The sequence below is a fragment of the Syzygium oleosum genome, unplaced genomic scaffold, assembly GCF_021117445.2.
Source record: "Syzygium oleosum isolate NSW1041296 unplaced genomic scaffold, Sole_v2.1 Sole_v2.01, whole genome shotgun sequence".
Classification (NCBI taxonomy): Eukaryota; Viridiplantae; Streptophyta; class Magnoliopsida; order Myrtales; family Myrtaceae; genus Syzygium; species Syzygium oleosum.
The window spans coordinates 11,964,886-11,978,707 of NW_026607485.1; the positions used below are offsets into that span (position 1 = coordinate 11,964,886).

Genomic DNA, 13,822 nt, shown 5'->3' on the forward strand with positions numbered 1-13,822 from the left:
AGAAAAGTCCTATGTTTTGTGAATTATAGATTCGTCACCGTTAAGGTGTGCTAACAAAGCAGAACTTAATTGAGTTGTTCTGACTTCTGAGCTTTGAGCTACCTGTGGTTGCACAATTGTGTATGGTACAAAGGTAAAAAGCATTACTTGCAATAAATGAAGTAAATCTCTCGTTTCTCTGTCATAAAAAAACAGCAAAAGAAAAAAAGAGACCTGCATCGTTTCATATGATGTTGATAGAGGATAAACATGTCCCAAAAAGATATTATCTTCACTAAGTGCACTCAATAAAGTCACGAAATACAATAGTCCATCAGATGCTTCTAAACTCCAGTAAAAGCAGCAGGAAACAATCCGTTTAAAGCAAATACCACATGTTCCAAAAACTCTTGGTCCGCATGACGCAAGAAACTCGTGCTTAGGATGCACTCTCCTTCTTGAGCTTTGACAGTTCTTGCCTGATCAATGCACCTCTCTGCAAAAACATATGTTAAAACCGTAATCAGCTCCAACGACAAACATAAATGAGGAACCGAGTAAACAGCAACAGTGGACCCTCTGGGAGGTGACAAAAACAGGGTGAAACAGCATGTACCGTGGGAGGTGTGACTAATCATAATCAGAAAAGGAGAAAAAATAACAATGACAATACATAAACAATCGAGAACACCCAAAAGCAACGTAAGAAATCCCAGAAGACTTCATCACCAACCTTAATTTTGGCCAACATGAGCTTAAATCTGTCGAAATCATTAAGGGATGCCCTTTTCTTCTGAACAATAAGCTTCCTCCCCCAAGAACTCTTCTCCCACTTACCCTGGACATCTGGAAAGACGAAATAAGTTTGTCATAGTGCACAGGACCACGAAATCCTTAAAAAGTAGGCTTATCCAGAATTGGAGTAAAAGTATGCCTACCAGCCTCCTGCATAGCCTTAATGAGAGCGCTCTTCCTAGGGACCCTCTTGATATCAATCTTAATATCAGTAAGTGAGAGCCTCTTAAAATTCATCTGCGACCTAACCATATCAGGTGCATCGACAAGAGCCTGGTACAAGCAAATCAAAGCTTCAGATTTAGTAAATAGTATCCGGGGACATGTTTGGTGCAAAAAGATAAACAAATGTACGGCATGGGAAAGTCTGAACAACACATTGCTAATATCTTTCTAGAAATGCTGAAGCAAACACATGATTATCACCGTGGTGATGTAAAACAACGAAGGTGTTGATGTACCAAGTAAGGATTCTTTACAACCACAAACAATTAAGCATTGATGGGACACAAACCACATGTCAAGACTGATGCCAAAGAAACTGCTTCTCGGGGCGAAGTAATCAAGTGGATCTTTTCAGACGTTTGTGAATAGAATCTGACACCAAAGGGACCAGCAAATGTCCCCAAAAAACTGGAAAACTTTCATTCGTAGAATCTAACTTAAATCAACGCAACCAATTCGAAAACCAACGGTGTCCAGAGCTTCTATTTCTAGTAGTTTGGCTCCTACCCACTAACAACAAAGCATTTTCAATGTGTCCCAACCATCCTCAAAGCACTCCCAAGCAGCTGAAAGAACCAGACCCATCATAGAACTACATCATCCACATGCATTACATCTTCACCCGCATCATATACGAGCAAATCTAGATTACCCAAAAAGAAAGAAAACTTCAACACAGCTACGTAACCACACCACACGACAAACACGACAGGAAGAGAGGATTAAAAAAGAGAGAGCTCGAGCATGTGAATTCACGCACCCGGTTCTGGTCCACCACATCGACGATGACGACGAGCCTGCCGTAATCCTTGCCGTAGTTGATGAGGGCAACCCTCCCGATCTCTATGTACCTCTTGAAAGGCTACCAAAAAACCGCCAAAAAAAAAAAAAAAAAACACAAGAACACATCAGTGGGCACTGAACATTACGCAAAGGAAAGGGTTTGCTTCGTGGGTTTTCATGGCGGTAGACAAGGTTTCGGAGGAAGAGGCTCACCATCTTCCCTGCGGCGTGAGCGTGTGTGCAGAGATCGGCGGAGGGAGAGACGGGAGAGGAAAATGAATAAAGAGAGAGAGAGGACGGTGCCTAGGGTTTGGGTTTCAAGTTTTTTATCGCTTGATGACGATGGAGATGGAGGATTCTCAGCCGTTCGATCCTAGGGCTTCTTTACGCTTTGTGGAGGGCCCAAATTGGAGAGACGGGCTTTTCGAATTTTTGTAATTGAGGCTTCGGGCTTTCGTGTCGAGTTTTGGTTGATTGGACTGCCCCGGCGAAATAAATATGTGTTCGGAAAAATATTAGAGGTAATTGTAATTCGATCGCGCTCTTTAGGACGCGCACGATAACCATCCTGCTTCTGTCCGGAACTAGTTTTTCTGTTCCCAGGAACAGATTTGGAATAGAAACTCGTTCGATAACGCAATTCCGTTTTTCTATTTCTGGAATAATTTTTTGTTCTGGAACTGATTCTGGACAAAAAAATCAGAACAAAAAAAAAAGGTAGGTATTCTGTTTCTGGACGAGGAATGAAAACCATTTCTAAAAGAACCTGTCTTCTTTCTTCAAGACACACCTCTTCCTAAATTTGGCCCCGGTCTGACCTGGTCAAACCGGTCTGAATTGGTTCGGTTCGGTTTATTCCCGGCGGGAAAATAAAAAAATTTCTAAAAAAATTAGAAAAATCAGAAAAAAATAAAAAAAATCATAAAAAATTTAGAAAAATCTGGAAAATTCCTAAAAATCTCAATTTTTTTTTCAAAAAATCCATAAAAATTGAAAAATTCCAGAAAGTAAACAAAATATCAGATTTCGGGAAAATAGGAAATTTAGTGAATTTTTTTTCAAAAAAAATCAAAAAATCAAAAAATTCAAAACTTCACATAATGGCTTAAAATACTTATGGCCACCCACTTTGAGTAAAATTTAAATTTTTTGAGGTGCTCAAATGATATTTTTGAAGACTCCCTAGTTTAGGGATTTAAAAGGGGTTTTAACCCTCTAAAAAAACCCTAAAAGGGGTTTAATCCCCAAAAGGGGTCTTTATCCCTAAAAAACCCTAAAAAACAACACAATCCTTTGAATGAATAAGCCTTTCGGGCTTTACTAGGGTTTGGGTGTTTTGATTGATTTTCATTTTAGAGACCATTTCTAAAAAAATGGATTTCTGTTTCGGTAAATAGAAATTTGTGTTGTTATCAAATGGGTTTATGTTTCAGGAATTAGAAATTTTATGCTGTTATCAAATGAGTTTCTGTTCCAGAAATAGAAATTTTCGGTCGTTATAAAATGGGTTTCTTTCCTCAAAAACTCGTCCTGGTCTGTTCCAAGAATTGTTTCTGGAACAGAACGGTTAGCATTCGCGCGCTCCCACGTTTGGAAAACATAGGTGGAGAAGGCAGCCGAGGCGTAACTTTCATCTCCGTTGTCTTTGCAAGCGTCTCCTCGTACTGAATACAAACCCAAATCGCTCACGATCACCCTTGGCTTTCCCCATAAATTCTCATTTCTGACGTCTCTAAACACCCTCCCGCACCGAATTCTCGAGATTCATTTCGGACGCCTGGGAAGTGGGAACTGCGGGTTGAACAAGTGAGAGAACAGAGAAGATAGAAAAAACACCAAGAAAGAAGAACAAAGTAAAAAAGTAAAAGACACAAAATGGGCCCCACATAAATCTAGTGTGTGAAAAAAGTAGGAGCCACAAGGGGTAATATGGACAAAATACCGTAACAAGGAGTGCGTTAGCAAAAGAGAGAGCGGAAAAAACATAGCTCTAACTGTAATCATCCATCAATTTTCACTTTTATCTCAATCTCCATACATTTTTTATTTTTATTTTCATTCAATCAAGTAATTCAGCTACAATTTTATTTTTAAATCAGGTCGAGTTTATAGGATTGAGGGGATGATTACTAAAAAAGTTTTAAACCTATTGTACGGATGCCAATGTAGTCCTAAACATTTCATTTTGGCCAATTTAGTCCTAAACCTTTTAACGATTTGCCAATGTAGCCATTTTAGCGAATTTTGGCAAGCAATTGCTAACTTAGACACTGGCTGTCCTACGTGGTACGGCCTAGAGGTGGCCACGGGCCGGTTTTGGCCCAGAACCGAACCGGACCGGAACCGGCCCGGTCAAACCCGGGCCCGCGGTTCGGAACCGGAACCGCCGGTTCCGGGCCGGTTCTGCGAAAAAAATAAATAAATAACAAAAATTTTTAAAAAAAAAAAAAAAAAGTTGCAGGCAGGCTGCAGCACAGCCTGCATTGCAGGCCATGCTGCAGCAGCAGCAGCCCGTTGCCAGGCAACGGCCAAACCCAAACAAACAAAAAAAAAAAATTTATCCGCAGCAGGGCCTGCAGACGTGCAGGCCCTGCTACGGGCTTGCACCTTGCGGCCCGTTGGGGCAACGGCTACGCCCCAACGGGCGTTTTTATAAAATAAAAAAAAAACACATAACCGTTGCAATTTTGCAACGGTTATGTTTTATTTTTTTTAATTCTAAATTTTCTTCTATTTTTTTCCTATAAATTCTCTCAAATTCTCACAATACACACACAATTCTCTCAAATTCTCTCAAATTCTCTTCTCTCAAGTCTCAAATTTTCTCAATACTCGAAATTCTCTCAAATTCTCTGAAATTCTCTCAATTTTCTCAATCCACGCAATTCTTTCTTAATTCTCCCAATTAATCCGCTCAATTCTCTCAATCCATTCGAAAAATGGCAAGTGGAAGTCGAGTGCCAACTGGCAAAGGTAAGAATATCACGACGGAATCCCATCATTCTTTTGATCCTCGTGAATATGCAGATTTTCAAGATGATGAAATCAACATTTTTCGCGATGTGGAGCGCGTCCCGACGCAAGAAAGTTTTTATCCTCCTGCTGAAATATATACAACAAAGGAAGCGGAACGGGAATTTACATCTGACATTTGGAATCACTTCACGAAAATGGAAAGGTTTGATATCGGTCAAAAAAGGTATGATATAATTTGTAAATATTGTGGAAAAATATATAAATATACAGGTGGACAAGGATATGGAACATTTAAACGACATCTTATGAGCAAACATCCAACCGAAACGGGAATCGATATCGGGCAACAACAAATTTCCGGGTACGTCAATCCTAACACTTACCCTTTATTTCGTTTTAATGAAAAAACTTATAAGGAAGAATTAGGCAAATTTATTTCCGTTGAGCATTTAGCATTTAATTTTTGAGAAAGATTTGGTTTTAATGAATTTGTACAAAAAGCATGTGCTCCACAAGCAAAACGTGTTCCTAGAAATTCAATTAAACGAGTAATTAAAGATCTTTACAAAAATGGAAAAAATGATTTACAAAACTTTTTTATGCAATTTAATGGATGCGTGCATATAGGTAGTGATATTTGGAGTGATCATTGGCAAAATCATTCTTACATGGGCATAACATGTCATTAGATAGATGACGAGTGGACTATTCAAAAAAGAGTTATTGCATTTAGAGTTTTCGATGATCATCATACGGCAAATAATATTTATAGAATAATTAGGCAAGTTTTAGAAGAATATTATTTGCTTAACAAATTTTTTCAATTGGTTTTGATAATGCCGCAGCAAATACCGCTTCAATTGCCGAGTTAGAAAATATTTGTAAACCCGCTTTTGGCGGAAATTTTTTTCACATTAGATGTGCTTGTCATGTTTTAAATTTATGTGTACAAGATGGTTTGAAAACTCTTGATATTTTTCTTCAACCAATAAAAACGGCGATTCAATTTTTATGGAAACATCCCAAAAAAATAAAAGAATGGGGTAAATTTTGTAGAGATAATGGCAAAAAGCCAAAAAGATTTCCAAGAGATGTTCCAACTCGTTGGAATTCTACTTTCCACTTGCTTAATGAATCTTTAGCATATAAAGATTTATTATGTGCATTCATTTCTAATAATATACCTCAAATTAATTTATACCCACAAGAGTGGCATATTTGCCAAAAAATTTTAGATCTTTTAAAGGTTTTTAATGATGCAACTTATACTTTGTCTGGTGTTTATTATCCTACTATACATTTATTTTTAGTAGAGTGTACTAATATTGTCGGAACTTTTGATGAATATGAAAATGATGTTGAATTACAACGTACTATAGTTGCAATGAAAATGAAATGACTTCATTATTATAGTGAAATTCCCATGATTTATTTAGTTGCTTGTGTTTTTGATCCGCGTTGCAAATTGGATGGCTTAAATGATTTTTTGCGTGCGTATTATCAATGTTTACATTATGATGTGACAAATGTTACAACCATAGTACGTGAGGTTAAAAACGTAGTAATAGAATTATATAATGAATTTTATACTAAATATAATTTAGGTGATATTAGATCTTCTCAATCTACGGAGATACAAAATGACAATACAGGTAAAATTAGTAGAGGGTACCAACTTTTATTACATAGACAAAAAAAACAAAAGGGAGTAATAGGAAATATTTCTGAATTAGAGAGTTATCTAACCATTTTATTTGAGTTATCGAAGCTCGAAGGTGGTACAGATTTTTTATTTTGGATTGGTGGAAGAGGCACGCAAGCCAATACCCAATCCTTTCTCTTATTGCAAAACAGATTTTTTCAACCCCTTGTTCCACGTTGCGGTCGAACAAGCATTCGGTCTTAGGAGGTAATATTTTGAACGAACATCGTTCAAGATTAGATCCGAATCGGTGGAGATGCAAGCTTGTGTTCTTGATTGGACGAAGGCTCAATACCGGCAACAAGAGATAGATCGGAATAATGAATCCGAATTCTTTAACGACGGAGATACTACGGCTACCAGTATCGGTACTGGAACGGGTAGTGACGATTGAGGGTAAAAGAACTATTGGAGTTGGAAAATATTTCGAGAACTCTTGTTTCTCATACTGGGTACGCCCACGTGAGCTTAGGGAAACCGAAATATAATCCGACGATATGTGACCTCTGGTCCCCTGCGCACGGAATGCTTAGGTTTTTGGATAATTTTAGGGTATATATATTGTACTCCTTTTTTTTTAAGATCGTTGTAACGAATTGTAATGTGCTTAATAATAATTTATTAAGTTGAAGCCCTCTCTTTCTCTCTTATCTTTTTGTTCCCAAATTTGAGTACAATTTACATTTTAATCACAATTTATATTGAATAATGTTCTATCACAAGAATAGTATTTTTTTAATTTTTTTAATTTTCATTTCTGTTTTTCCTTTTCTGTTTTTCTTCTTTTTCTTTTCCTTTTCCTTTTCTGTTTTTCCTTTTTCTCTTTTGTCTTTTTCCTTGTTTCTGTTTTTTAAAATTATAATTTATATTTTAATTTTTTTTTTCTTCCTCCGCGGTCGGCCATGGCGGGCCGCGCGGAGGTCGCCGGCGTCCGGGCGAGGGGCCCTCGCGGCGTCGGGCGAGGGCGGCCCTCGCCCTGGGTTGGGAGGCCGGCTCGCCCGACGCCGGCGAGGCTCGGCCTAGCCGCAAGCGGCGAGGCTCGACCTCGCCGGCGTCGGGCGAGGCCGGCCCTCGCCTAGCCTCGCCCGACGCCGGCGAGGGTCGGCCTCGCCCGACGCCGGCGAGGGCCGCCTCGCCTGAGGCCGGCGACCTCCGTGCCGGCCCCGGCTATGGCCGGCCACGGAGGAAGAAAAAAAAAAGAAAAGGAAAAGGAAAAGGAAAAGAAAAAAAACAAAAAAAAAAATCGGAACCTGCCCGGAACCGGAACCGCCAGAGGCGGTTCCGGTTCCGGTTCACACTTGGCCACGAACCGGAACCGGTCGGTTCCGAACCGTGGCCACCTCTAGTACGGCCGACTCTAACATTGATAGTTTTTGCAATTTTTTTAAAATTTTTTCTTCTTTTTTTCCCTTCTGACCAGCTAGTCGACATGGTCGGCGATTTGTCATAGGCGAAGGTCAGTGAGATTGACCCTCGCCAGATTTGGTGAGGCTTTGCTGGCCTAGGAAAAAAAATAAAAAAAGAAAGAAAAGAAAAAGGAAAGAAAAAATAAAGCAGATTATAAAAAAAAAAAGAAAAAAAGAAAAAATAAAGCATCTAAAAGCTTATAAAAAATTTAAATAAATTTTAAAATTTTTCAATAAAATTGACCACGTCAGCATTGTTCGTGTCACGTAGAACAACCGGCATCCACGTTAACGATTGCCATTTAAAATTGGTCTGAATGACTACATATTTTTTGGACTGAATTGGCCAAATCAAAATGTCTAAAACTGAATTGGCATTCATAAAATAGATTCATGACTTTTTTGGTTAAATTTGTCCGTAAAATTTGAGCCCACACACAACCTTTAGAAAGTTGGCGCGATGGATGACCACATTATTTCGCCCATGTCACAACATTGTGACATAACAATTGTTCTTGTCTCGTCACCTTGGCCCATCGTTTTTACTTTGCCCTTTGAGCCGAACCGAACCTGCCTATCCATCGAGTTTGATCACAATCGCCACCTCTACTTTAAGTAATCGTGGTTAAAAATGGTCAGTAATTACTTGAAGGTCTGGTCACGGAACGGCATCGTTCGGTCGAATAATGCGCGCCGAAACGATAGGTGTGATTTCTTCAAAAAGCGATACACGTAGCTTCCATTTCACGAGATTAGGAACCCCATTTGGGTCCCCGTCCCGTCGATCTATTTTGCTCATAAGGTAGGCAGTCTAGCTAAAATAACATAAGTTCAATCGGACGAAGAGCTCCGATCGGCCGAGAAAAAAGCCATCCCTCTTGAGATGTCAAGCTTTGATTTTGCAATCGAAAGTCCAATGTGTCAACAAGAACGCAAAAAAAGTTGCGAGAATGGATGCAATCTTACATGTGCGAAACAGTGCCCCGATTTTCAATTGCCACTTTGTAGTTTTCTCGAGGATGTTTGAACATTTAACCCTAGGAGAATATGGCATCGTGGGCATTGGGTCAATGACATTACGTGGTTATGCTTGTGCCATGAACAATAAGAATGATTTCTTTGTGATGACAACGGAAAGTCGCTTCCATTCTCTAACTTTTTCATCATCGTAGTGGGAACGAAGAGATGCAAAGTTGGCTTCTCGTGAACGCAAATTCGGAATCGAAACAGCCGACTCTGTGCCGACTCCCGGGCTTCATCCGTTTCGCGAAAAATGAATGATTTGAAAAATCGATTCTTTAAAACGATCGCTCCCCATCTCTCACGAAACTGAACGAACAAACAAAAAATATTCTCACGTCCACGAAAATGTTCATACATAAACCGTTGTCACTAATTAAAACACTTTCCATCAATCAGTTATTCCATGCGATACAAGCGGTCGGTCGTTTTAAGGAAAAAAATATTTTCTAAACCGTTCATTTCTCGCCGAACAAACGGGGCCCTAATACTTTGTACAATCGACACCGATCAAGGGTCATATCGTTCAAAGATGCCATGAAACACCTTGGGACAGAAATAAAGTTCAAAACTTTATTTTCATTATGGATATGTAAGTGCGATAATCCCGGTCAGGCCGATGATGCTCTCGAGAAGAGCACGAGATCATTTCTATCTTATCGCATCTTTCCTCGTGCTTTCACGATCAAAGCTTTTCCATTATTAATAGATCCTGGGTGCTCCAGGCTGAGTTTAACAATGATTTCTTGTGACTGGCGGTGGCCTAGTTAAATTAGGGCATCAAATACGGCCTTCCCCTTTTTCATATATGCAAATTTCAAGATCGTGCATGGACATGGAGCACCCAAGTTTGGCACCCTCTTGTGGGAATATTTGAAGTTCTTGAACATGCGTTTTTTTTATTTTTTTTTATTTTATGAATTCTTTGGTCAAATGCTTGCCGCCTTTTCTCATCCCTTAGGAATCGAGGAATATATTGGGAGCGTGGGCGCGTCTTGATCTCGAGCTCGTGAGGATGATCGGATCCGGAAGGAAAAGGTTTAGAAATTCTACTGAGATAAGCGGCATTTTTGCGGAACGCTGGAGTCACGGCACTCGGTCGGACCGAGTTGGTTCGTAGGGAAAGTGCGAAAAGCTTTTGTGAGCTTCGTGGCTCACGGGGCTCGCCTAGGCCTAGCTCGAGCCACAAGGGACTAGAGTCACTTTCATTCTTTCCGTAGTTACATTAAGACTTAACTTCCGTTTGCTCTTTCCACGATGCAGCCTTTGAATTATTCTCTTTGTGTTTCCACATCTGTAAAAGCATTTTGCCATCAGGAGCACTTGTATCAGAGTTCAGAAAAGCACAAAGCACGCGGCACACAAGTTTCTTTTCATGGCCACACATTTCATTGGATATGCTACCAAGCAGCCGCCATGCTATCTATACACCACATTTTAGGTATGGATGCGCAACCGTTTACTCCATAAGCTAAGCTTAAAGCGTGAGTCAAAGAGAGGTGGCTTGCATTTAAAGCTCATATAATCTCCGTAAACAAGCGACGTGGGATACTTTGACTTACTGGGGCACACCCGATGCTCTGGATATATACCCTAAACAACTAAAGTGATGACCCGCCTCGGTGAAAGATTAGGTTCGAACACGTAACGTCCTCATCTGGTCTGATCTTAAGGCGCCGATTAGTGTGGATAATAAGCAAACCCTACCCGAAGTTAAGTTAACCTGATAATGGTTCCGTAATGGGAGTGTCAATTCACCTGATGCAAAAATGCAAATGGGGATGGAATAGTCCTCGGACGGTTTTGAGCAGAGGAGTTGGCCATTTGCTTTGGAGATGGAAGAATCTCATCTGATAATAAACAAGAGGAGGAGGGCATTTCCTCAGTGTGTTCTCTTTCCTATGGATGTTCCTATAGGAAGGGCTATAAATTGGGCATGTGGGGAGGATGGGAGTCTCTAGGGAATATAGAGGAGATGGGAGGTGGAGGAGAAGATGGAGCAGAGGAGAGAGCCGTGGACGTTGGCCTCAAGGACTTGTCCAAGAGACTTGAAGACTTTGCAAGAGCCAGGGACTGGGAAAAGTACCATAGCCCTAGAAATCTCCTCCTTGCCATGGTATGCTAATCTCTTCTAGTAGCACTCCCTTCTGTTCTTGCTGCAACTAGAGATGATAATGATCATCGGGTTGCCGGTGAATTCGTGATATCGTGCGAGGTCGAGTAGGGAGGTTCGATCTCGTGATCGGCTCGAGCTGGAGCAGAACACCGTATCGGCTTTACCGTTTTCCTTTTCTTTTCTTTGCTGTGATGATATCCATGTTCCTTGTTTTGCAAGAAAGATTGGGGAGGTGGGAGAGCTGTCGGAGATATTCCAGTGGAGAGGGGAGGTGGACAAGGGGCTGCCCAACTGGGAGGAGGCGGAGAAGGAGCACCTCGGGGAGGAGCTCTCCGACGTGCTGCTCTACCTCGTGAGGCTGGCCGACATCTGCGGCATCGACCTCGGCGACGCCGCCGCCAAGAAGATCGTCAAGAACGCCGTCAAGTACCCTCCCAGCAAGGCGGCCTTCTACTGAATATCATGTCGTCTCTCAAGGCCAAAAGGCAAATTGATGTACTTTGATGACACACACAAATGGAAAGATTGTGAAGGTTTCCACTTTGGCGCTTTCCTGGAGAATCGTAGAAAGCAAAATCCTACTCATCTAACATCTTTCACACCTTATTCAAAATATGTTTTAATAGATAATCAAGAAATAAGACAAGAAATTCATTTAAAAGGGAGAAAACCAAAGTGAAAAGAAAAGTAACGAAATTGGGAGGGGTTAAGTTAAAATTATAATTTGAATGTTTTTTTATTTTATTTTTTATTTAGGAGAAATCCATTTTTTTAAAGTTAAAATTATAATTTAAGTTAAAAGGGAGAAATCCATTTTTTTTATTTTATTTTAATACTGCTAATTTGCAAATTTGTCCTACAAATATAATTCGTAAAATGAATTAAGCATATTTTAGAAAAGACAATGCCAAAGATTCGCGGGACAAACTTGGCCGCATTATTGTTCCGCCCATGATAGCCAAAGTATCATTAGACATGGCAAATGGCATTAAACGTGTACCTTGTAACTCGTCAATCCAAACTATCGTGGTAGATGGTCTATTGGTAAAAGGGTGAACTATCTTCCATAAGGTCGCCGGTTCGATTCATGTCATATCGAATTTTTAGGAGGCTCGTGTTGTGTTGCCTAATTGCGGCATATCTTGTGACGAGAGACATCCTGGCCTTTAGTATCGAGTCTTTGGCAGCTAGTGGGTTTTAAATTAATCTCTAGGAGGCTTGTGCCATGTTGCCTAATTGTGGCATACCTTGTGTGGAGAGACTTCCTTGCTTTTAGCATATTGTTTTTGGCAACTAGTGAGTTATGAAAGAATCTCTAGGAGGCTTGTGCCATGTTGCCTAATTGCGGCATACCTTGTGTCGAGAGACTTCTTGACCTTGAGTATCGTGTTTTTGGTAGCTAGCGGACTCGCCAACCTCAAACCTTCTATTTACGAGTGGTGGGAGGTAATTAGTTATTATGACTCAAACTCGAGAGACTTCCTGACCGATCTCGAACCTTCTGATTACGGGTGGTGCGAAGTAGTTAGTTATGACTCAAATCCGAGAGGCTTCCTGGCCGTTAGCATCGTGTTCTTGGGAACTAGAGGCCTCTCCAACCTCGGCCCTTCTGCTTCCTGGTGGTGCGAAAGTTTTGTAGCGGGCACAGTAACATCCGAAGGGAGTCGCTAGCCATGGTCGCCTATCCCTATCCTAAAGAGAAAAACCTCATCGATCCAAACATTGTGCTTCGCCTTGATGCATCAAAATGTTTAATGCAATAGCAACATCGTTGGAACACGGCGGGATGAGACTAACTCGAAACCGATACAACAATTTCATCTGCTCGTAACCGAAAAACTTTCGTCATAATTTCTCCTTCGGAACATTTTTACTCGACACGATACGAAACGACACGAACGTAACCGACGGCCCATATCGGATATCTTCTCTCCCCTGCCGCGATCTCGCGTCTGCACGATACGCGGAATTCCCACCGGATCGACATCCTCCTCGTCCACGTTGTTGACTATGGCCCCATTTGGTTCAGCTTTGGGAAGGGGCTTTCGGCCTCGAAAGCCCCTTCCCAATATGCTGAACCGTTTGGTTTGGCTTTCCGAGTCCGGAAAGCCGAAAGCCAGCATTTGAAATGCCATTGGAATGCCGAAAGCCCAAAGCTGGTCCAGACCAGCTTTGGGCTTTCCGCATTTGTGGAATGCTGAAGCCTATTTTTCCTTCCCAAATTGCCCTCACTCAAATTTCAATTTTTCGGTTTTGCCCTGTTACTGTTCATTTTCTTTACCGTGAGGGTGGCCGGCGAGGGTGGCCGGCGAAGGGCCGGCGAGGGCGGATCTGGCCGGCGACGGGCCGGCGAGGTCGCTTGACCCAGGTGATGGCCGCCTGGGGTCGGGCGACCGCCCAGATCCCGTCGCCTGGGTCGGCGGTCGCCTGGGTCGGCGGTCGCCTGGAGTCGCGCGACCCAAGGCGGCCGTCGGTGGGGTCGCGCGACCTTAGGCGACCGTCGCCTGGGTCTCGCGACCCAGCCAGCCGTCGCCTGGGTCGCGCGACTCTAGGCGACCGCCAACCCAGGCGACGGCGCCTGGGCGGTTGCCCGACCCCAGGCGGTCGTCGCCTAGGTCAGGCGACCTCGCCGGCCAGATCCGCCCTCGCCGGCCACCCTCGCCAGCCACCCTCATGGTGAAAAAGATGAATAGTAATAGGGGCAAAACCGGAATATTAAGAATAAAAATTACCAAAGCCCTTTGCAAAAAAAAATTTACCAAACACTATTTAGATCAAAGTAGCTGCACAAATTTTTTTTTACCAAACACCACTTGCATT

At 41.8% G+C, this 13,822-nt stretch overlaps 2 protein-coding genes across 3 annotated transcripts; one reads left to right on the top strand and one right to left on the bottom strand.

Annotated features, from left to right (window-relative positions):
- Positions 1–129: 129 nt before the first annotated feature.
- On the bottom strand, positions 130–9,553 carry LOC115683598 (probable 60S ribosomal protein L14). 2 transcript variants are annotated; one of them, XM_056312612.1, is made up of 5 exons: positions 9,548–9,553; positions 1,760–1,860; positions 918–1,047; positions 713–825; positions 130–475 (listed from the first exon to the last, which is right to left on the bottom strand). In XM_056312612.1, the coding sequence occupies exons 1-5, from the start codon at positions 9,549–9,551 to the stop codon at positions 419–421; spliced, it is 405 nt and encodes a 134-aa protein (XP_056168587.1). In that variant the 5' UTR covers positions 9,552–9,553; the 3' UTR covers positions 130–418. The 2 variants fall into 2 exon arrangements, with proteins under 2 accessions (XP_056168587.1, XP_030464003.1); XM_030608143.2 differs by lacking the exon at positions 9,548–9,553 and adding an exon at positions 1,996–2,065 and having other exon boundaries at positions 1,760–1,861.
- Positions 9,554–10,415: 862 nt separating this feature from the next.
- LOC115667134 (uncharacterized) lies at positions 10,416–11,542 on the top strand. Its single transcript, XM_030588751.2, has 2 exons — positions 10,416–11,002; positions 11,226–11,542. Exons 1-2 carry the CDS (start codon positions 10,823–10,825, stop codon positions 11,457–11,459), a joined length of 414 nt encoding a protein of 137 aa, XP_030444611.1. The 5' UTR covers positions 10,416–10,822; the 3' UTR covers positions 11,460–11,542.
- The last annotated feature ends 2,280 nt before the right edge of the window (positions 11,543–13,822 follow it).

Excerpts from the sequence above, each read along its gene's own strand:
- LOC115667134 (XM_030588751.2), top strand. The coding sequence starts at position 10,823 with ATGTGGGGAGGATGGGAGTCTCTAGGGAATATAGAGGAGATGGGAGGT. Across the intron at positions 11,003-11,225 it reads GAAATCTCCTCCTTGCCATG|ATTGGGGAGGTGGGAGAGCT; the intron begins GTATGCTAATCT and ends TTTGCAAGAAAG.
- LOC115683598 (XM_056312612.1), bottom strand. Across the intron at positions 1,048-1,759 it reads ATGTGGTGGACCAGAACCGG|GCTCTTGTCGATGCACCTGA; the intron begins GTGCGTGAATTC and ends TGCTTGTACCAG. Across the intron at positions 826-917 it reads TAAGGCTATGCAGGAGGCTG|ATGTCCAGGGTAAGTGGGAG; the intron begins GTAGGCATACTT and ends TCGTCTTTCCAG.